The sequence below is a fragment of the Theropithecus gelada genome, chromosome 8 (genome assembly GCF_003255815.1).
Source record: "Theropithecus gelada isolate Dixy chromosome 8, Tgel_1.0, whole genome shotgun sequence".
Lineage (NCBI taxonomy): Eukaryota > Metazoa > Chordata > Mammalia > Primates > Cercopithecidae > Theropithecus > Theropithecus gelada.
This window is the reverse complement of record NC_037676.1, coordinates 101225071-101249984: the sequence shown is the minus strand read 5'-3', so window position 1 is coordinate 101249984 and position 24914 is coordinate 101225071. Positions and strand designations below refer to the sequence as shown.

Below are 24914 nucleotides of genomic sequence, written 5' to 3'. Positions count from 1 at the left end.
CAGCTGCCTACCCCAAATATTTACCTTTGAGGATCGCTCTGGCACTCATTTTTACTTACTGGCACAGGGAGGTCTTTTGTCATGCTGGGACTGGGAGTGTTTGTGGCCTGAGTACTTTCAGAGTCTAGTGAAGGACCACAGAGTATATCCTAGAATTATTCAGGGTATTGGCAGTTTTCACCTAAATAGATGATGACTTGAGTCCAACCCCCGGCCCTCACGTCATGAAGTTTCACTTTTATGCAATCTCTTTTCCCTCTAGATCCCATCCTTCCCGCCTCCTGTTTACAGTGGAAGCACTTGACAGCTGGAAGTCTTAACAGTGTGACATACTGAATTGAATCAGCTTTCTTTTACTACTGTTTATATCTGAGCACTATGTATCTCTCTCTCTCTCTCTCTCTCTCACACACACACAGTTTTATTTAAAGATAAAGTCTGCACAACTTACAAAACTTTTAACAAAACCCCAGCCAACCTAAATTGCAATCCCTGCTATGTACATATCGACAGTGCTATACCATAGATATTTAAGTGTTATACATCTAAAGGAATCTACCTAGAAATCATGAATTATCATTAAATATGTTTTATAAAAGTTCTCATTATAATTTATAATGTAACAATGGATGGTTAATGTTGCACATAAAGAGTGTTGGAGTCATAAATGAGAATACTTGACAAAGCAATGAGATTTAGAAAGAAAAAAAGTGCACCTGGTCTGCCTTAAATGCTTCTTAAAAGACTCTTTCAGGAAAGTTCCTGCAAGTGAATTAAGTCTCTGTTTCTCTGGGGGCTGCCAGCACTTTCTTTGGCCAATACAACAGCTGCACCATGCGGTGCTGAGCTGCAAAAGGCACAGCACGTGGCTGTGGTCACTGCCCCAGCCCTGGCAAACTGACCTTCAGAGGCTCTTAGCTGGCACATTTAACAACTGTTAGGAGGCCAGATTTTTCACTTGTGCAACCGTGTATAAACCATTTGCTTTCAGCAGTCCATGTTAACTGAGTAGAAGGCATTTGTAAGTCGGACAGCATGACCATCTTTCAAATTAGGCCTCTTAGTTACTGGCATTGATAACCATGCTCAAGGCTAAGATGATAAAATGATATCGTTCTTCAATTCAAGGACAAACACAATGCCAAGCTGACTGGTGTTTTAGAAGATGTATCTTTACCAAAATAATAGTTTATCTGTACATCTGTACTTTCAGATAATGGATTGTCGTGAACCCTGGCCTAAACTCCTAAAGAGTTTCACATCTCTGGAATTAGAAAAAGATATAGTTTTATAGGTGTTTTCTTTTCTTCTTCAAGGGATTCTTGTTGCTGAATTATGTGTTCTACCAAGGCCTGTGGTGGAAGAGGGTAGGTTTGTGAATTAGAAAGGCCCAGTAAAAACTTTTATTTATGTGACCCCTGGTGGCTGGTGGGAGTGATTGGTAAGCCCAGACAATTTTTCTTAAAGGCTAATTTCCTTCTAATAACAGAGTAGCAGATTGATGCCTGGGTCTGGTTGGTGTTTCCTGAGATTCTATTGTTGCTTGCTGTCACATAGACAAGGTACATAGAAAAGCAAATAAATGGGTCTACATTCATTAATGTATCCTCCAGATATTGTGATTAAAGTCTGCTGTGGCTATCGGCTGCCCCATTTTGACTGCCTGTCTTAGGTACAAAGACATGAACGAAAGCGAGAGTAGGAATTCCTGGGTTGGGAATTATACTTTTACCAATGCAGAGGAAATGAAAAGGTAGAAGGCTGTGGAGAAATTGGGATGAATCAGAATCATGTTGGCTTCTTTGTTCCTTGTCAAGCCCAGGTGTCCCATTTTACTCCAGCAAGGGCCAGAGCACTGGACTGGGAGCCAGGACAACTGGGTACTTTGTCCCAGCACAACCATGGACTCACTGGGAGACTGCACAAATTGATTCCCTCTAAGCCTACATTTCCTCAGTGGGAAAATGAAAATGCTGGACAAGGCAGTGCCAGTTTCTGGATCTTCCGAAACTAGTTGCTTTGCCTTTTACTATTCCCCACACTGCTAGAGATGGCTGGGGTCTTCTCCTTAGAGGTACTTCTAGTTCAAAGCTTGCAGAAATCAGTAACCGTGTGCCTTCTTTTCCAACAGATTTGGAATTGACCATGTAGATAATCTCCATCAGCAGTTCTTAAAGTAAAATCCAGAACCAGTGGAACTTGTTAGAAATGCATATTCTTTGGACTCCCTCCAAATCTGCTGAATCTGAGATTGTGGAGGTGCGGTTCAGCAATCTGTATTTTAACAAGCCCTGAATTCAGGTGATTCTGACGCATGCTAATATTTGAGACCACTGATCTAAATGAAATATAATGCATTTGTTGAGGGTAAAAAGCACTGGACTCTTGTTCTATTATACCTTGCTGATCTTGGTCCCAGTTGGTATTTTTATCTTTTAAAACATGCCCAAGGACACTGGAGATAAGATGAAATTTGAAATGAGCTGAGTCAACTCTGTATGTCAAAAAGTTGTCACATTTAAACGTTTCTGCTTTTCTGGTGGGGGACAATTACAGAGTGGTTTAAAATATAGCCCCAAGGCCTGAGCAAAGAGAACTTTGGGAAATGTAGTTTATTTATTTATTATAGGAGTGCTCTGCAGGGGAGGGAGGTTTCTGGGAACTGTCTCCCTGGAGAGGTATGAAGTTTTCCAGGGCACCCCAGACTTGGCTGAAAGAGAGCCATTTCTGCTGTCACTGGCAGCAACTCTCTGTAAAAGCCCATGCATTTTATCTTTGCGTGTTTGTTTGTTCTGCCTGTTGAACACTGGCTCTCATACCATCTTGTTCTGTAATTCAAAACTGACTTTTTAATTAGGTCTGAAAAGGAATGGTTCCCAGGCAATTCCTTTACAAAACTGGTAAGGACAGTTGCATTTGCTTTGACTTGTTTTGATGTAATTTGTCTGAGAGGGCTGCAGGGTCGCTCTGTTTTAAGTTATATTGGGCTGGCCTCTCCCCTGTGTTTGTAGTGGGAGGGGAGGAGGGCTGAATTCTGCTCTTGGGAACTTTGTGGGGATGAGGAGAAGATCCTGGCAGATTTTTCTCTTTCATTTTTAGACAGTAAACTGAATTGGTTCATGTGTTTAAGTCCACCTGGCTCAAGTTTAGCTGTTTGGCCAGAGGAAAAGGCTTAAACAGCTAAATTACAGGGGCCATGGGGCTGCAAGAGAGCAGACTGGAAATGGTGACTGGTGTGCTAGTTCAAAATTTCCCTTTTCAGGTTCTATCTAACACAGACTGGAGACATTCTAGTTAATTTGCATACTTGAAAGTTCGGATTCTAACCTGACTTCTTGAGAGAGAAAATTACTACATTTTTGAATTCCTTTTTGCTTCAACATCCGGGTGTGGGACCCTCAGGAGGCCTGGAAATCAAGGATGCAGTTGCTACCAGAGCAACCTCACTTTGTTTTGGTGGTTTACACTTTTATTTAAGATTTACTTTGGAGAAAATGTTCCACTGCTTTACAAAGTTTGAAAACCACTGATTCAGACTGGGGGTGTCCAGCCCAACCTTGGCCCTATAAATCAGGTTCGTCTACTCCCTCCTAGTCCACAGAGCAAGGCTCAGACACAGGAGGCACTGGGACCACTCCTCCTCAGCTCCTGTGCTATTTGATTTTTCCCAATAGCTGGGACTTTATTTATTTATTTATTTAAAAAATTTTTATTTTTGAGACAGAATCTCTCTCTGTCACCCAGGCAGGAGGGCAGTGGTGCGATCTCGGCTCACTGCATCCTCTGCCTCCCAGGTTCAAGCGATTCTCCTGCCTCAGCCTCCTGAGTAGCTGGGATTACAAGCACGCACCACCATGCCCAGCTAATTTTTGTATTTTTAGTAGAGAGAGGTTTTCACCATATTGGCCAGGCTGGTCTCGAACTCCTGACCTCAAGTGATTTACTCACCTTGGCCTCCCAAAATGCTGGGATTACAGGCGTGAGCCACTGCACCTGGCCCCCAATAGTTCAGACTTCAGATCCACCTCTAGACCCACATTCAGCCATCCCTCTGCTTCCCCCCAACATGTGAATACTCACTCAGGTCTCCAACTGTCTGGCATCTTGTCACATTGCTAAGCACCTGCTTCAGAGACAGAAAGGCCAGCAAATGCCTCGAGCCATATGTTCTCCATAGCTGCTTGGCTTTGTAGTACTTTGTCCAGGTCTACATAACAGGTCTTCTTAGTGGCCTTGTCCAGAATGGAGTCATCCCTGCTGACTGCTCCTTGCTCTGGGGTCATCTCTACTACTGTGGTTTCGCAGAAGTCTACTATCAATAGTTATCTCATGTACATCTATTTTCCAGTTTCATATTTTTACAGTCATCTCAATTTCTATGGTCTCATACTGGGGGGTGTGTGTGTGTGTGTGTGTATGCTTTTACGTTTATAATCTTTTCATTTCTTTACTCCATTTAGTGGGATTTCAGAAGTAAATGAAGGCAAACATATATGCTGAATGTTGTTTTACTAGAAATAACTTATATTGCATAAAATAAGTTTTTATTTTGATGCCATTATAGATTCACAGAAAGTTGCAAAAATACAGGTTGAGTATTAATTATCCAAAATGCTTAGGACCAGAAGTGTTTTGGATTTCGGATTTTTTCAGATTTTGGAATATTTGCATTATACTTACCAGTTGAGCATCTCTAAACAAAAAATCCGAACTCCAAAATGATTCAATGAGTATTTTCTTTGAGCGTCATTTCAGCATTCAAAAACTTTCAGATGTTGATTCGGGGGAAATGGATGGTTATCTCTGTACTGAACACGGACAGACCTTTTTTTGGTCATTATTTCCTAAACGATACACTGTAACAACTATAACATGGCATTTGCATTGTATTGGGTATTATAAGTAACCAAAAGATGATTTTTTTTCTTTTTTTGGAGGCAGAGTCTCGCTCTGTTGCCCAGGCTGTAGTGCAATGGTGCGATCTCGGCTCACAGCAACCTCCGCCTCCCAGTTCAAGCGATTCTCCTGCCTCAGCCTCCTAAGTAGCTGGGATTACAGGTGCACACCACCATACCTGGCTAATTTTTGTATTTTTAGTAGAGATGGGGTTTCACCATGTTGGCCAGGCTGGTCTCAAACTGCTGACCTCAGGTAATTCACCCACCTCGGCCTCCCAAAGTGCTGGGCTTACAGACATGAGCCACCGTGCCTGGCCCAAAAGATGCTTTTAAGTATTCAGGAGGATGTGTGTAGGTTATATGCAAGTACTCCACCATTATGTATAAGGGACTTAAGCATTTGTGGATTTTAGGGTGTCCTGGAACCAATCTCCTATGGATAATGAGAAATGACTGTTTCTCTCTTTTTCTGGGCACAATATTTTTTAAACTTTTTAAATTACAAAAGCAGTGTAACGATGTTGAAATATCCAAAGAAAAAGTTAATATGTATTTCTTTACGCCCAGGGCAACCACTTGTAACAGTTTAGCATGGGTATGCCCTCATTTCACTCCATATTATCCTAATGTTGCATGTAAATAATTGGCCTAACTCATCCCTTACTGATGAGTATTTATATTGCTTAAATTGTTTTGCTCTTGTAAATACATTGCACTGAACATTTGTTTTAATAAATTTCAGGTTTTGAGCATTCAGATTTCAGGTTTTCAGATTAGGGTTGCTCAACCTGTCATTTGGAGGTTTCACGTATAGTTCGCCCAGATTCCACCAATGCTAAAATCTTACCAACTCTAGTACAGGATCAGAATTAGGAAGTTGACATTGGTACAGTTGACAGATCCTATTCAGATTTCACCAATTTTAGATGCAGTTGTGTGTGTGTGTGTGTGTGTGTGTGTACGTGTACATAGTTCTGTGCAATTTTATCTAGTGTAGACATGTGTGACCACCACCACAATCAAGATACAGAACTGTTCTACCATAAAGATTCATTATACTGCTACCTTCTAGTCATGCCTTTCCCCCTCTTCTCACTCCCAACCTCTGTAAATCACTAATCTGTTCTCTATGTCTATCATTTGGTCATTTTGAAAATGTTATATAAGTGGAATCATACAATATGTATTTGATATTGGCTTTTTTCCCACTTAGCATAATTCCCTTGAGATCCATTGAGGTGTTGTGCATATCAATAACTTGTTCCTTTTTACTGCTGAGTTGTATTCCACGATATAGGTGTTCCACAGTCTAACCATTCGCCCAACTGAAAGACATTTGAAATGTTTCCAATTTTTGGCTGTTACAAATAAATGCAATGCTTTTCTAATAAATAACAACCTAAATCAGCCCGGCGCTGTGGCTTATGCCTGTAATCCCAGCACTTTGGGAGGCTGAGGCGGGTGGATCACCTGAGGTCGGGAGTTTTTTGAGACCAGCCTGACCAACATGGAGAAACCCCATCTCTACTAAAATTACAAAAAATTAGCCAGAACTGGTGGAGCCTGCTTGTAATCCCAGCTACTTGGGAGGCTGAGGCAGGAGAATTGCTTGAACCTGGGAGGCGGAGGTTGCTGTGAGCCGAGATCGCGCCATTGCACTCCAGTCTGGGCAACAAGAACGAAACTCCATCTCAAACAAAACACAAAACAAAACAAAACAAAACAAAAACAAAAACCTAAATCATAAAACTCTGAGAAATGCCACGAATGTTGAATTTGACACCTTCTTTGCACTTTTAAAAGAGAGGGAAAAGTTTGGCTTCCACATTGCTAGTCATTGTCAAGTCCTTGGTCTGAAGCCTCCTTTACTCACCATGAAACATAAACTGTGCCCTCTTGAAATCAGTGCGCATCTCTGCTGGGTCAAGGAAGCAGGCCTGGTCTTGGTTCAGTTAATTACCCAGTGATTTTATACTCCTGGTAAGACCAGACTCTGGTATGTTATGAGAAGTTTGTTCAAGTCCCTAAGGCCATTCTCCATAATAATGTGGCCAGTTACAATGAGTTATAGGTGATTTGGCTAACATATTCCTCATTGTTAACAGGGTAGTTCATTTGTTTGAGATTTATTTAATCTGTTTTACAACGCCATGCCCAACTACACAGGGAACTTGGAAGATGGTATTGCGGTGTTCTTTGAGTTTTTAAGCAAAAACGATTTTCTTAGCAATGGTTCCCAGCATCATAAAATGTTTTAAAGGAATTTATTCATTTGTTTAATAAATATTCATTGAGGACATAATATGTGCTAAACACTATTTGAGGTACTGGGAATATAATGATGACCAAAGCAACCCGACATGATTACTCCCCTCATGAAGCTTATATTCTAATGGGGGAGACAAATTAATCAAATCACAAAGAGAAATGTGAAGTTACAACTGGGATACATTCTATATGGGAGAGGTGCTATGAAATTGTATAATGACCTGATTATTTCCTAAAAGCCCTACCTCCTAATGCTATAACCTTGGGGGTTCGGATTTCAACATACTGATTTTGAGGGGACGTAAGCATTCAGTCCATTGCAATCCTGAACCAGGAAAATAAAATTAATGGGACAGTTGACAAAATTTAAATAAGGTCTGTAGGATAAGCTATTGTATTATTCATTCCTTAGTCTTGATAAATTATGCTTATGTACCAAGTTACATTTGGGGAATCTGGGAATTCTTTAAACTATATTTACAACTTTGTAAAAAGTCTGAGATTACCTCCAAATGGGAATTTTTTTATTAAAAAAAAATAAAACGGAGATTAAAGAGGGGGTTCCCTGAGTAAGTACCCAGGGCAATAAATAAAAATAGAGTCACATCTTAGAATATCATTGTGAGGTTTTAGAGCACCACGGATAAAGAAATATCCTGAAGACTTTCAGAGAGGGGAAAAAATAGATCACATATACAGGAATGAGAATCCTATGGGCACAAAACTTATCAATGGCATTACTGAAAACTATAAGTTACAGCAAAATAGTCTTGGTGGTAAGGGCTCAGTGATGTCTTTCCTTACGGTAGCTAACAAGTGTTACCATGGAAGATTTCCTTATTGTGTCCACATTGGCTGTCCGGAGCTTACAGGATGTAGTAGTAGTACACCTTGGGGGAACTCCTGCTCTTCTCAGAATGACCCCCTTAATTGCTTCCTTTGCTTTCTCCTCCCTGTTCCCAACATGCTGAGGTCAGAAAAAGAGAGAAACAGTCATTTCTCATTATCCATAGGAGATTGGTTCCAGGACACCCTAAAATCCACAAATGCTTAAGTCCCTTATACATAATGGTGGAGTACTTGCATATAACCTACACACATCCTCCTGAATACTTAAAAGCATCTTTTGGGCCAGGCACGGTGGCTCATGTCTGTAAGCTCAACACTTTGGGAGGCCGAGGTGGGTGGATTACCTGAGGTCAGCAGTTTGAGACCAGCCTGGCCAACATGGTGAAACCCCATCTCTACTAAAAATACAAAAATTAGCCAGGTATGGTGGTGTGCACCTGTAATCCCAGCTACTTAGGAGGCTGAGGCAGGAGAATCGCTTGAACTGGGAGGCGGAGGTTGCTGTGAGCCGAGATCGCACCATTGCACTACAGCCTGGGCAACATAGCGAGACTCTGCCTCAAAAAAAGAAAAAGAAAATCATCTTTTGATTACTTATAATACCTAATACAATGCAAATGCCATGCAATAGTTGTTATAGTGTATCGTTTAGGAAATAATGACCAAAAAATGGTCTGTCCATGTTCAGTACAGAGACAACCATCCATTTCCCCCCTATTTAAATGTGACTGCCCCTCTGGCTTCAGTTGACTGAATTAAGGAGTGAATTTTTTATTCCAAATAGGCCATTCAATGTTCCTTTTTCAGGAATTTGGAAAAAGGATGGAGAGATCTCTCTGAGCTAGACTCTTCAGTGGAAGAAATGTTACAACTCATGGACAGTGGCATTACCATCTGCCTTAGGAATGGAGCAGCCTCTGTCTTCAAGAAAAAAGAATGGAGCACACAGGGAGAAGAAAACAGAAGCAAGACAGGTAAAGAAATGCCTGGTTGCAGTCCCTCCTCAGACCAGGCAGCAGTTTTGGTATTGGGTTCCTTTAGATGTTTACTGTCCTTAAAATAAATTCTTTTTATTTACCTTAAAGTGATCTGTTACTTGGAAACAAAGGACTTCAGTAATACAGAAGAGTGTTTGGATTTCCTTGCAGATATTTTAGCCCAAGAGAGTGATTTAGATAGTTTTGATGAAATTTTGTAATATGCTGTACTTTCCTTCTGGCAGACTAGCCTAATCCATAAGTAATGTGATGAATGGTGGAGAATGACCTCATCAGGCCCCAATGAATGTACACTGTTGGGTGGTTTCCAAACTGGATGGTTAGTCATCAGACTTGCCTGGAGGCACTTTTTAAAAATGCAGATTCTGGACTCCCCCTCACCCTTAGCTATGGAAGGAGAACAGTAGAGGGAAAACAGGAGAGAAATTAGTTTTGTGTAAGGGTGCCTGTATAGTTTTGAGAGATTCCATGTCAGATATTCAACTTTCTTTTAATCTTTTCTCTTAAAACAAAAAACAGAAAACAAAAAGAAAACCCTTGTTGATAGCGTGCTTGTGCTTACCATAAGCCTTTTCTCACTTTACAAAGAAAGATAGACCCATCGCCATCCCAAATCAAGCTGGCCTTGGGTATGAGAACTCCCAGGACACCAAAGAGAAGATTCCTACGATGATGTGGTTCCAGATAAGGCTGAGAAACTCTTATTTAGAAAACCTTATTTCTGAGAGTAAAACCAGCATTAGAAATAGCCATTTTGGTATTGAGATATTTGGTTGAGTGTGATGGTAGGAGTAATGACAATTGTTGTTTAACATCTTTCTGCTTTAATCTGAGCGGCCCTGTCCTAGTGGTTCCTCTCAATAAGGCAGCTGTTAAAGAATGCATTACCTGGTGAGTGAAAAAAGAGGATATTGGACCAGGCTAAGTGGCTCACACCTCCAGCACTTTGGGAGGCTGAGGCGGGTGGATCACCTGAGGTCAGGAGTTTGAGACCAGCCTGGCCAACATGGTGAAACCCCATCTCTACTAAAAATACAAAAATTAGCCAGGCATGGTGGCGCATGCCTATAATCCCAGCTACTTGGGAGGCTGAGGGCAGGAGAAAGGCTTGAACCTGGGAGGCAGAGGTTGCAGTAAGCCGAGACTGCACCATCTCACTCCAGCCTGCGTGACACAGCGAGACTCTGCCAAAAAAAAAAAAAAAAGGATATTGTTATGAAGGAGTGAATGGCAATATATTTTAAAATATTTAAATATTGATTATTTTTTACCTCTTCAATTACTTATTCCTAAAATGTATCATTGATTAGGAAGGAATCCATAAACATATACATATACTATGTACCCACAAAAATCAAAAATAAAAATAAAGTTAAAAAGGAAAGGGAAGCGAACATAAACACCCAAAGCAGTATAGGTGAATGATTCCGATTATTTTAAACATTTTTCATGAGTACCCAATTTTTCAGGAATAAGCCATGGATAAATTTTTTATTTATTTTGGCCTTGCTGTATATTATTACATAAAGAATATAGTTAAAATTGATTATCAAATCATATCGTGAAATATTTATTTCAAATATGGTCAATTCTCTTTAAAAATCTTTTTTGAGGGGGGAGTGGGGAGGGATTGCATTGGGAGTTATACCTGATGTAAATGACGAGTTGATGGGTGCAGCAGACCAACATGGCACAAGTATACATATGTAACAAACCTGCACGTTATGTACATGTACCCTACAACTTAAAGTATAATAATAATAAATAAATTAAAAAAAATAAATAAAATAAAATAAAAAAAATAAAAATCTTTTTTGAATGAAACAATTCTTCTTTTTTTTTTGAGACAGGATCTTGCTCCATCACCCAGCCTGGAGTACAGTGGCATGATCCTAGCTCACTATGGCCTCAACCTTCTGGCCTCAAGCTTCTAGCCTTCTCCCTCTTTGGTCTAATTCTCATTTTTATTTATTAAACTTTGCATATTTTCTTCTTTTGATTAATAAGAAATAAAATGGGGGGAGGGCACCCAAGATGGCCAAATAGGAACAGCTCCAGCCTCCAGCTCCCAGTTTGAATGACACAGAAGACGGGTGATTTCTGCATTTTCAACTGAGGTACCGGGTTCATCTCACTGGGGCGTGTCAGATAGTCGGTGCTGGTCAGTGGGTGCAGCCCAACCAGCGAGAGCTGAAGCAGGGTGAGGCATTGCCTCACCTGGGAAGTGCAAGGGGGAAGGGAATTCCTTTTCCTAGCCAAGGGAAACTGAGACACACAAAACCTAGAAAATCAGGTAACTCCCACTCTAATACTGCGCTTTACCAAGGGTCTCAGCAAACAGCACACTAGGAGATTATATCCCACGCCTGGCCTGGAGGGTCCCATGCCCATGGAGCCTCCCTCATTGCTAGCACAGCAGTCTGAGATCTAACTACAAGGTGGCAGCGAGGCTGGGGGAGGGGCACCCACCATTACTGAGGCTTAAGTAGGTAAACAAAGCCACTGGGAAGCTCGAACTGGGTGGAGCCCACCACAGCTCAAGGAGGCCTGCCTGCCTATGTAGACTCCACCTCTGGGAACAGGGCATAGCTAAACAAAAAGCAGCAGAAACCTCTGTGGATGTAAATGTCCCTGTCTGACAGCTTTGAAGAGAGCAGTGGATCTCCCAGCACGGAGGTTGAAATCTGAGAACCAACAGACTGCCTGCTCAAGTGGGTCCCTGACCCCTGAGTAGTCTAACTGGGAGACATCCCCCACTAGGTGCAGACCGACACCTCACACCTCACATTGCTGGGTACACCTCTGAGACGAAGCTTCCAGAGAAAGAATCAGACAGCAACACTTGCTGTTCAGCAATATTATATCTTCTGCAGCCTCTGCTGCTGATACCCAGGCAAACAGGGTCTGAAGTGGACCTCAAGCAAACTCCAGCAGACCTGCAGCTGAGGGTCCTGACTGTTAGAAGGAAAACTAACAAACAGAAAGGACACCCACACCAAAACCCCATCAGTACGTCACCATCATCAAAGATCAAAGGCAGATAAAACCACAAAGATGGGAAAAAAGCAGTGCAAAAAAGCTGGAAATTCAAAAAATCAGAGGGCATCTCCCCCTCCAAAGGAACACAGCCCATTGCCAGCAACAGAACAAAGCTGGATGGAGAATGACTTTGACGAGTTGAGAGAAGAAGGCTTCAGTCGATCAAACTTCTCAGAGCTGAAGGAGGAACTACGTACCCAGCACAAAGAAACTAAAAACCTTGAAAAAAGAATGGACAACTAGAATAACCAAGGCAGAGAAGTTCATAAACAAACTGATAGAGAAGAAAACCATGACATGAGAACTACGTGACAAATGCACAAGCTTCAGTAACTGATTCGATCAACTGGAAGAAAGAGTATCAGTGATTGAAGATCAAATGAATGAAATGAAGCAAGAAGAGAAGTTTAGAGAAAAAAGAGTAAAAAGAAATGAACAAAGCCTCCAAGAAATATGGGATTATGTGAAAAGACCAAATCTACGTCTGATTGGGGTGCCTGAAAGGGATGGATAACAGAACCAAGTTGGAAAACACTCTGCAGGATATTATACAGGAGAACTTCCCCAACCTAGCAAGGCAGGCCAACATTCAAATTCAGGAAATACAGAGTACGCCACAAACATACTCCTCGAGAAGAGCGACTCCAAGACACGTAATTGTCAGATTCACCAAAGTTGAAATGAAGGAAAAAATGTTAAGGGCAGCCAGAGAGAAAGGTCAGGTTACCCACAAAGGGAAGCCCATCAGACTAACAGTGGATCTCTCAGCAGAAACTCTCCAAGCTGGAAGAGAGTGGGGGCCAATATTCAACATTCTTTGAGAAAAGAATTTTCAACCCAGAATTTCATATCCAGCTAATCTAAGTATCATAAGTGAAGGAGAAATAAAATCCTTTACAGACAAGCAAAGGCTTAGAGATTTTGTCACCACCAGGCCTGCCCTACAAGAGATCCTGAAGGAAGCACTAAACATGGAAAGGAACAACAGGTACCAGTCACTGCAAAAACATGCCAAAATGTAAGGTCCATCAATGCTAGGAAGAAACTGCATCAACTAACAAGCGAAATAACCAGCTAATATCATAATGACAGGATCAAATTCACACATAACAATATTAGCCTTAAATGTAAATGGACTAAATGGTCCAATTAAAAGACACAGACTGGCAAATTGGATAAAGAGGCAAGACCCATCAGTTTGCTGTATTCAGGAGACCTATCTCACATGCAGAGACACACATAGGCTCACAATAAAGGGATGGAGGAAGATCTACCAAGCAAATGGAAAACATAAAAAGGCAGGGGTTGCAATCCTAGTCTCTGATAAAACAGACTTTAAACCAACAAAGATCAAAAGAGACAAAGAAGACCATTACATAATGGTAAAGGGATCAATTCAACAAGAAGAGCTAACTATCCTAAATATATATGAACCCAATACAGGGGCACCCAGATTCATAAAGCAAGTCCTTAGAGACCTACAAAGAGACTTAGACCCCCATACAATAATAATGGGAGACTTTAACATCCCACTGTCAACATTAGACAGATCAACGAGACAGAAAGTTAACAAGGATATCCAGGAATTGAACTCAACTCTGCACCAAGCGGGCCTAGTAGACATCGACAGAACTCTCCACCCCAAATCAATGCAATATACATTCTTCTCAGCACCACATCATGCTTATTCCAAAATTGACCACATTCTTGGAAGTAAAGCACTCCTCAGCAAATGTACAAGAACAGAAATTATAACAAACTGTCTCTCAGACCACAGTGCAATCAAACTGGAACTCAGGACCAAGAAACTCAATCAAAACCACTCAACTACATGGAAACTGAACAACCTGCTCCTGAATGACTACTAGGTACATAACAAAATGAAGGCAGAAATAAAGATGTTCTTTGAAACCAATGAGAACAAAGATACAACATACCAGGATCTCTGGGACACATTTAAAGCAGTGTGTAGAGGGAAATTTGTAGCACTAAATGCCCACAAGAGAAAGCAGGAAAGATCTAAAATTGACACCCTAACATCACAATTAAAAGAACTAGAGAAGCAAGAGCAAACACATTCAGAAGCTAGCAGAAGGCAAGAAATAACTAAGATCAGAGCAGAACTGAAGGAGATAGAGACACAAAAAACTCTTCCAAAAATCAATGAATCCAGGAGCTGGTTTTTTGAAAAGATCAACAAAATTGATAGACCACTAGTAAGACTAATAAAGAAGAAAAGAGAGAAGAATCACATAGATACAATAAAAAATGATACAGGGGATATTACCACCAACCCCATAGAAATACAAAGTACTATCAGAGAATACTATAAACACCTCTACTCAAATAAACTAGAAAATCTAGAAGAAATGGATAAATTCCTGGACACATACACTCTCCCAAGACTAAATCAGGAGGAAGTTGAATCCCTGAATAGACCAATAACAGACCCTGAAATTAAGGCAATAATTAATAGCCTACCAACCAAAAAAATTCCAGGACCAGATGGATTCACAGCCAAATTCTACCAGAGGTACAAAGAGGAGCTGGTACCATTCCTTCTGAAACTATTCCAATCAATAGAAAAAGAGGGAATCCCCCTAACTCATTTTATGAGACCAATATCATCATGATACCAGAACAAAAAAAGAGAATTTTAGACCAATATCCCTGATGAACATCGATGCAAAAATCCTCAATAAAATAAGGGAAAACCAAATTCAGTTGCACATCAAAAAGCTTATCCACCATGATCAAGTGGGCTTCATCCCTGGGATGCAAGGCTGGTTCAACATATGCAAATCAATAAATGTAATCCAGCATATAAACAGAACCAAAGACAAAAACCACATGATTATCTCAGTAGATGCAGAAAAGCCCTTTGACAAAATTCAACAGCCCTTCATGCTAAAAACTCTCAATAAATTCAGTATTGATGGAACGTATCTCAAAATAATAAGAGCTATTTATGACAAACCCACAGCCAATATCATACTGAATGGGCAAAATCTGGAAGCATTCCCTTTGAAAACTGGAACAAGACAGGGATGCCCTCTCTCACCACTCCTATTCAACATAGTGTTGGAAGTTCTGGCTAGGGCAATCAGGCAAGAGAAAGAAATAAAGGGTATTCAATTAGGAAAAGAAGAAGTCAAATTGTCCCTGTTTGCAGATGACATGATTGTATATTTAGAAAACCCATCATCTCAGCCCAAAATCTCCTTAAGCTGATAAGCAACTTCAGCAGTGTCTCAGGATACAAAATCAATGTGCAAAAATTACAAGCATTCTTATACACCAATAAGAGACAGAGAGCCAAATCATGAATGATCTCCCATTCACAATTGCTTCAAAGAGAATAAAATACCTAGGAACCCAACTTACAAGGGATGTGAAGGACCTCTTCAAGTAGAACTACAAACCACTACTCAGTGAAATAAAAGAGGACACAAACAAATGGAAGAACATACCATGCTCATGGATAGGAAGAATCAATATTGTGAAAATGGCCATACTGCACAAGGTAATTTATAGATTCAAAGCCATCCCCATTAAGCTACCAATGACTTCACAGAATTGGAAAAAACTGCTTTAAAGTTTATATGGAACCAAAAAAGAGCCTGCATTGCCAAGTCAATCCTAAGCCAAAAGAAAAAAACTGGAGGCATCACGCTACCTGATTTCAAACTATGCTACAAGTCTACAGTAACCAAAACAGCATGGTACTGTTACCAAAACAGAGATATAGACCAATAGAACAGAACAGAGCTCTCAGAAATAATACCACACATCTACAGCCATCTGATCTTTGACAAACCTGACAAAAACAAGAAATGTGGAAAGGACTCCCTATTTAATAAATGGTGCTGGGAAAATTGGCTAGCCATAAGTAGAAAGCTGAAACTGGATCCTTTCCTTACTCCTTATACGAAAATTAATTCAAGATGGATTAGAGACTTAAATGTTAGACTTGAAACCATAAAAACCCTAGAAGAAAACCTAGGTAATACCATTCAGGACACAGGTATGGGCAAGGACTTCATGTCTATAACACCAAAAGCAACAGCAACAAAAGCCAAAATTGACAAATGGGATCTAATTAAACTAAAGAGCTTCTGCACAGCAAAAGAAACTACCATCAGAGTGAAAAGGCAACCTACAGAATGGGAGAAAATTTTTGCAATCTACTCATATGACAAAGGGCTAATATCCAGAACCTACAAAGAACTCAATCAAATTTACAAGAAAAAAACAACCCCATCAAAAAGTAGGCAAAGGATATGAACAGACACTTCTCAAAAGAAGACATTCATACAGCCAACAGACACATGAAAAAATGCTCATCATCACTGGCCATCAGAGAAATGCAAATCAAAACCACAATGAGATACCATCTCACACCAGTTAGAATGGCAATCATTAAAAAATCAGGAAACAACAGGTGCTGGAGAGGATATGGAGAAATAGGAACATTTTATGCTATTGGTGGGACTGTAAACTAATTCAACCATTGTGGAAGACAGTGTGGCGATTCCTCAAGGATCTAGAACTAGAAATACCATTTCACCCAGTCATCCCATTACTGGGCATATACCCAAAGGATTATAAATCATGATATTATAAAGACACATGCACATGTATGTTTATTATGGCACTATTCACAATAGCAAAGACTTGGAACCAACCCAAATGTCCATCAGTGACAGACTGGATTAAGAAAATGTGGCACATATACACCATGGAATACTATGCAGCCATAAAAAAGGATGAGTTCATGTCCTTTGTAAGGTCATGGATGCAGCTGGAAACCATCATTCTCAGCAAACTATTGCAAGAACAGAAAACCAAACACTGCATGTTCTCACTCATAGGTGGGAATTGAACAATGAGATCACTTGGACACAGGAAGGGGAACATCACACACCAGGGCCTATTGTGGGGAACAGGGCGAGGGGAGTGACAGCATTAGGAGATATACCTAATGTAAATGACGAGTTAATGGGTGCAGCACACCAGCATGGCACATGTATACATATGTAACAAACCTGCACGTCGTGCACATGTACCCTAGAACTTAAAGTATAATAATAATAAAAAAAGAAAATGTGGCAAAAAAAAAGAAATAAAATGCTAGCTTCTGGATTTTTAGCAACGCATACACTTTTCTTTTATTAATTCATAGGGAAATTTTGATCATGTATTTAAACAAAATTACAGAGTTTGATATTTTTTAAATTTGCAGACTGTTTTTTAGAGCAGTTTTAGGTTTACAGAAAAAAATGAGTGAAAAGTACAGACAGTTCCCGTATATCTTCTTGTTTCTCCCCCTCCCAACATTTCCCTGATTATTAATATCTTGCATTACTGTGGTACATTTGTTTTGATTGACGAGCCAATATTGATTCATTATTATTAACTAAAGTCCACAGGTTACATTAGGGTTAATTCTTTGTGTGGTACATTCTATGGGTTTGGACAAATATATAATGATATATACCCACCATAACAGTGTCGGACAGTAGAGTTTTACTGCTCTGAAATGCTCCTGTGCTCCACCTGTTCATCCATCTGTCCCCCACAACTCCAGGAACAACTGACCTTTTACTGCCTCTGTAGTTTTGCCTTTTCCAGAATGTCACATAGTTGGAATCATATAGTATGTAGCCTTTTGGGGTTGGCTTCTTTCACTTAGTAATATGCATTTAAGGTTCCTCTGTGTCTTTTCATGGCTTGAGAACTCATTTCATGTGAGTACTGAATAATATTCCATTGTATGGATGTACTACAGCCTGTCTATCCATTCACCTATCGAAGGAAATCATTGTCATGTTCAAGTTTTAGAAATTATGAATGAAGCTGCTATGTTTATTAACTAAATAATAATATGCTATATGTTATTGGCATAAATATGTTATTTGTTAACTAAACATTCATATGCAGATTTTGGGGTAGACATGGGTTTGGGTGATACCAAGGAGCAAAACCGTTGCTTCATAATGAAGAGTATGTTTAGTTTTGTAAAATACTGCCAAACCAACTTTCACACTGGCTGTATCATTTGCATTCCTACCAGCGATGAATTGAAGTTTCTGTTGCTCTACATTCTTATCAGCATTTTGTATTATCAGTGTTTTCCATTTGAGCTACTCAAATAGGTGTGTAGTAGCTTCTAATTTTTGTTTTAATTTGTAATTCCCTAAGGACATATGATGTTGAACTTCTTTTCATATGCTTATTTTCCATCTGTATGTCTTTTTTGGTGAAGTGAGATCTTTTCATGTCTGTTGCCCATCCTTTATCAGATATGCAAATATTTTCTCCCAGTCTGTGGCTTGTCTTTTTATTTTCTTAATGGAGTTTGATTTTTATTCTTGGTTCTTATTCTTTCTCAAAAAATGAACACCAGAGTTTGATCAAAATAAATTTTTCAGAAGAATACTATGCCTTTTATGATACCTCTAACTTCACAAATAACCTAAAAATTTAGTCACACATCTATTACATTTTTACAAAGTATCAGGTTGGTGCAAAAAAGTTTTTGCTTTGTTGAAATTTGCCGTTTGATGTTGGAATACATTCTTAAATAAATGTGTTTATGTTATATATAATTTTAATGCACATTTCTCACTTTATTTTTTTGCTAATGACTTATTATTTGCCATTTATTTTATTTATTTTTGAGATAGAGTCTCACTGTCACCCAGGGTAGAGGGCAGTGGTGCAATTTCCACTCACTGCAACCACCGTCTCCTAGGTTCAAGCAATTCTCCTGTCTCAGCCTCCCAAGTAGCTGGGATTACAGGTGTGTAACACCACGCCTGGCTAACTTTTGTATTTTTAGTAGAGACGGCATTTTGCCACGTTGGCCAGGCTGGTCTTGAACTCCTGACCTCAGGTGATCCACCCACCTCAGCCTCCCAAAGTGCTGGGATTAGAGGCTGACCCACTGTGCCCAGCCTATTTTATATTTATTTTAGGCTATGGAAATGATGTTAGACAAAAAGCAAATTCAAGTGATTTTCTTATTTGAGTTCAAAATGGTTGAAACAGCAAATCGATTTATTATCTTGCTTAGCACGTTTGAATAACATGTTATAAAATTGATATATTAATTATCATTTTATCAATTTAGTCTTTTTTAGTAATATTATATGGTACTTCCCTGAAGATATTTCTCAGTTGTTTTCAATAATGTTTTTGAGATATGAATTAATACATTAATTTGAATTGAAAAACAAAGTTATTGCACACTGATTAATTTTTGAAAAAAAAAGAAAAAGTCAGACTTTTTATGAAAGTGAAATAAGGCTGATTGGATTGACAAAGAGGATTCGCTCTTTAGGTTTTTTGTGGCAGGTACTTTCCAAGACTTGAACGTACTCTTTCCTCAGCTCCCAGTTTTGACAAAAGTACATGTAAAATATGTTAAGAACAGTTTACTGAAAAAAATTGAATTGACAGAAGTGTAATGTAATTAAGATTGATGTGGGTATCCTAGTCCTGTCTAAATCCAAAGGATAAAACCTGATGCCTCGAAGTGAAGGAGTAACAACGGTGGTCAGCCGTCCGTATCCGTGGGTTCAGCATCTGTGGATTCAACCAACCTCAGATAAAAAATATTCAGAAAAAAAGTTGTGTCTGTACTCAACATGTACAGACTTTTTGCTTTCTTGTCATTATTCCCCAAACAATATGATATAACAACTATTTACGTAGCATTTACACTGTATTAGATGTTACAAGTAATACAGATGATTTAAAGTATACAGGAGGATGTGCATGGGTTATATGAAAATACTATGCCATTTTATATTAGGGACTTGAGTATCCGTGGATTTTGGTATCCAAGTGTGCATACACAAATACACCAATCTGTGGCCAGGCGCGGTGGCTCACGCCTATAATCCCAGCTACTAGGGAGGCTGAGGCAGGAGAATTCCTTGAAACCAGGAGGCGGAGGTCACAGTGAGTAGAAATGGCGCCACTGCACTCCAGCCTGGGAGAAAGAGCAAAACTCCGACTCAAAAAAAAAGGGATTCTCTCTCAATAGACTTTTTTGACCGGGCGTGGTAGCTCACCCCTGTAATCCCAGCACTTTGGGAGTGTTATAAATAAAGTTTCGGTGCCGCAAAAGAAATAGCACTCGAATATAAAATTTTCTTTTTAATTCTCAGCAAGGCAAGTTACTTCCAGAGAAGGGTGCACCCTTACAGATGGAGCAATGGTGAGCAATGGTGAGCGTACACTTGGACAAGGAAGGGAAAGGGTTTCTTATCCCTGAGGCGCTTGGCCCCTGCTGCTGTGTTGTTCCCCTATTGGCTAGGGTTAGACGGCACAGGCTAAACTAATTCCGATTGGCTAATTTAAAGAGAGTAACGGGGTGAGTGGTTTGGCAGGAAAAATGGTTATGACAGAGCAGGTAATCGGAATGAGTCATGGTGGAGTAGGTAATCGGAATGAGTCAGGGTGGTGCCGGTGATTGAAATGAGTCAGGGTGGAGCAGTTAATCGAAAAAGGTTGCTTTATGAGGAAATTAAGTTTAAAAGTAGAAGGCAAAGAATTGAACATAGTGACATAGTGATTCTTTGAAAAGAAATTTAGAATTCATATCAAACAGGAGGCAGAGGCGGGTGGATCACTTGAGCCCAGGCGTTCGAGACCAGCCTGGCCAACATGGGGAAACCCAGTCTTTACCAAAAATACAAAAATTAACTGGGCATAGTGGCTCACACCTGTAATCCCAGTTACTCAGGAGGCTGAGGCCTGAAAATTGCTTGAGCCCAGGAGGCAGAGGTTGTAGTAAACTGAGACCACACCACTGCACTCTAGCCTGGGCGACAGAGCAAGACTCAAAAAAAGAAAAAGATTTTTGTTGTTGTTGTTGTTGTTGCAACAAATTTGGTTATGATTTACTAACAACAGTTTGAGCAGGTCGGTTCACCCAGAACTCTCGTGCCAGTTTCTTTGTTTATAAAATTAGACCAGTGACTATTTCTTTTAGGTTTCCTAAACCTCTGTAATTCTTTTATTTTATTATTGTCTTAAAAATGTCTGGAAAACATTTTTAAAGTACTATATAATAATTATTTCAGTATTTTTTCAAGTTTTTTTCCCCTACAAAACATGGAATGACTGGGCTGGGCATGGTGGCTAATGCCTGTAATTCCAACACTTTGGGAGGCCAAGGCAGGTGGATCACCTGAGGTCGGGAGTTCGAGACCAGCCTGACCAACATGGAGAAACCCCATCTCTACTAAAAATACAAAATCAGCCAGACGTAGTGGCATATGCCTGTAATCCCAGCTACTTGAGAGGCTGAGGCAGGACAATTGCTTGAACCCGGGAGGCGAAGGTTGCGGTGAACTGAGATCGTGCCACTGCACTCCAGCCTGAGTGACAAGAGCGAAACTCCATCTCAAAAAAAAAAAAAAAAAGGAATAACTGAATTATTAGTAGAGTATTACTGCTATTTTTTTTTAAGTGAGCCTAAGAGTGAAAAGTCTAAACAAACAGTTGAAGGCATTTGTTCCAACATCTTAAGCTTTGGAGTTTGAAAAGTAGACTGTACAGTCTCCTGAGATAGAACAGAGACAATATGGAGGATGTCAAACTGCCCATGATTTTAAATTCCAGACTCACATAAAATTGTAAGTGTTGACCTCATACTGCTTTGTTATCAAAATGCCTGTTTGTATTGTCATTACATAGCCTAGATAAACCTTAAAAGACCTGTTTACTTTGAATCTTTAGTTATATGGTTATGCATGTTGTTTCTAAAACCTTTTGGAATAGATGTCACAGTTCAAAATCACAGTTATCTATCTAATCATTCTAGCTAACAAAGCTTACAAATTGTGTAACAAATTCTTAGATAATACTGCAAGGCTATGTTTTAATGGAATAGCCAGGATCTTTTTGTTCTGGGCGGAACAAGATTTCCTTTATCTTTTCTGCAAGGAGTTGGCGGTTTACTCAAGGGCATTTCTAGCTTTTCAAAATGCAAATTTACAAGCACATTGCCTACATTTAAAAATACATATATTTGTTTTGATCTGCACAGCAGTTCTCAGCAATAGACAGGGTTGCTGCCATTAGTCACGTTTGGAGAAGCTGAAACAGAGAGACTGAGGCTTTCTCACTTTCGCATAGCTTCTTAGAGATGATTAAGCAACAAGTTTATTGAGCCCTACTAGGAGCAAGTCACTGTTCCAGTCCTAGAAGTCATCTATAATATCCTGGCCTCAAGAGACTTTCCTCTAGACCTGGGCAGGAGAACAAAGCTTTGTGGAGCTGCAGTGTAGTGAGAGTGTTCTTGTGGTCCTTCCTAACACAAATGCCTCTCTTGGCTATGCCTTTGGTTTATTATGGACATTCCTGGGCACTACTTGGTTTGTTAACTTCTCCAGTGGCAGACAGAGATCAGTGATTTCTGACTCTAGGGCAGACTCAAAAGTCTAGAATTTAGGGACATTTCTCCTGAATACGATCATGTGGTGGCTGGATCCATTGAGAGATTAATTTCTCTTAGGTTTCTTACAGTAAGAAAACATGAAAACAATAAGTAGAATTTTTCTCTCTTGGTCTTTGACCCACTTCAAGCAGTCAGGTGAGACTGCTTTTGTTCTCTGGTGTCATTAAAATGCTTTTCCTTCCCCAACCTCTCAAGCCCTAGGTTCCTAAAGGTACTGGATTATCCAAGAAGCAGAGGGACCCCAAAGGCTGAAGGGGGCTAAGTGGAACACCTTGTCCCATGTTGTACCCCAGAAGGGATTGGACATTTGATGGGCATGGGAAGCAGTGGTGCTGGGGGACTAGACTGAACACCAAGAACCATTGCCTTTGGTGCCACAATGGAAGTTTACTATGACTCTGCTTGGCACTAAGCATAATGGAGAGAATAGGGTCCTTCACCTTAGAACAGACCCTGCAGGCTTGGTCAATAAGCATCTGCTACTATGATGGCCTGAGAAATAAAAGCTCTTCTACCATTTCCTGGGTACCACATTATCCTACCCCTATCTCTACTGTTGGACTATCCAAAGGAGGAGGAGAAAACTCATACTAATCATTGTGATGATGATCTACCATGCATTGAAATATACCATATATTTGGCACAGTGTTTACTCAGCAGGACAATTTGTGAAAAATTTCACGTGGCAGAATAACTTGATTACAGAGTTAACTGTATCTTGTGTTCAAGGTTGTAGGCTCATCAGCAAAGAATGAGAGGAATTTTTCCAGATCTCTTCCAACAAAAAAGCCTAGGCATTGTGTTCTGAAGCCTGGATTTCTTTTAACCTTTGGGAAGAATCAAATGGTCTTTATTTATAAAGGTCTAAATCCCAAGTGGAAACTTAAAGGACTGAGCTTCTGGATTTTATTTTGCCTGAAAAATGTTTTAAGAGAATGTGAACTAGATACTTGCATTTAAAAAACAGAAGTTTTCATATAAAAACTGAAATTTCCAGTACCTCTTTAAAAACAAGAAGATTTGGTAACATTCAGCCTAACTTCTCTGTGACAACAAGCAGATGGGGATGAGCTGGAGCTCCAACTCAAGACAAGAATGTTCTTTCCAGTTTGCCTCAGTACCCAGGAAGCCTGAATGTCTTTTATGGTACCAACATCCTTAAAGAATATTTCTGCCTGGCTTCTACAGGTATTTGAGTTTTTGATCTCTGGTCTGGGTCTACTGATGGGAAAAGAACTGAATATTTCCACATAATTGAGGAAGATTGGCTCAATCTCAGAAGTGACTTCCTCAAATCTGGACAACAGATTAGGATCTGGGACCTATCCATTGATGCTATATGGGTTTAAAGCTTTCCAATTATTTATTCAGAAAAATATGTAGTGCAAACACTCATTGGGTAATGGACAGTTGTCATGTATTGTTTCAAAATAAAAATTGGATCATATTGTTTACAACTTGTATTTTTAATTTACTGAATACATTTAAAAATCATAAACAAGGGCCAGTTGTGGTGGCTCATGCCTGTTATCCCAGCTGTTTGGGAAGCTAGGGTGAGGGGATTGCTTGAGACCAGGAGTTTGAGGCCAGGATTTTGAGGCCAGGAGTTTCAGACCAGCCTGGGCAACATAGTGAGACCCCATCTCTAAAAAAAAAAAAAAAAAAAAAAAATTAGCAGGATGTGATGGTGTGCACCTGTAGTCCCAGCTATTAGGGAGGGGAGGCTGAGGTGAGAGGATTGCTTGAGACCAGGAGTTCAAGCCTGCAATGAACTATGATCTCACCACTATACTCCAGCCTGGGTGACAGAGGGAGACCTTGTCTCCAAAAAAAAAAAAAATTATAAACATCTTGATGGATAGCACATATATATGTGTGTGTATATATATATACACACACACACACACATATATATAAATGCATACACACACACACATACACACACACACACACACACACACACACACACACACACACACACACGGGTTACAAAGGAAACAATGTAGCAAGACTATCCATTTGAGTTGGCCATTAGTTTCCTGTGGCTGCCATAACAAATTATCACAAACTTGGTGGCTTAAAACAACAGGAGTTTATTCTTTCATAGTTTTGGAGGCCAGAAGTCTGACATAAAGGAGTTGGCAGAACATTCAAATTCAGGAAATACAGAGAAATACTCCTCGAGAAGAGCAACTCCAAGATACATAATTGTCAGATTCACCAAAGTTGAAACAAAGGAAAAAATGTTAAGGGCAGCGAGAGAAAGGTCAGGTTACCCAAAAAGGGAAGCCCATCAGACTAACAGCGGATCTCTCAGCAGAAACTCTACAAACCAGAAAACAGTGGGGGCCAATATTCAACATTCTTTTTTTTTTTTTTTTTTTTTTTTT

General features: G+C 39.9%; 1 protein-coding gene across 1 annotated transcript in view; it reads left to right on the top strand.

Annotated features, from left to right (window-relative positions):
• STK3 (serine/threonine kinase 3) overlaps window positions 1-24914 on the top strand; it is a 466952-nt gene that overhangs the window by 50675 nt on the left and 391363 nt on the right. The window contains exons 2-3 of the mRNA XM_025393760.1: window positions 2132-2259; window positions 8800-8989. Coding sequence (XP_025249545.1) covers window positions 8952-8989 — 38 coding nt within the window. The 5' untranslated portion in view covers window positions 2132-2259; window positions 8800-8951. The remainder of the gene's footprint in view (window positions 1-2131; window positions 2260-8799; window positions 8990-24914) is intronic.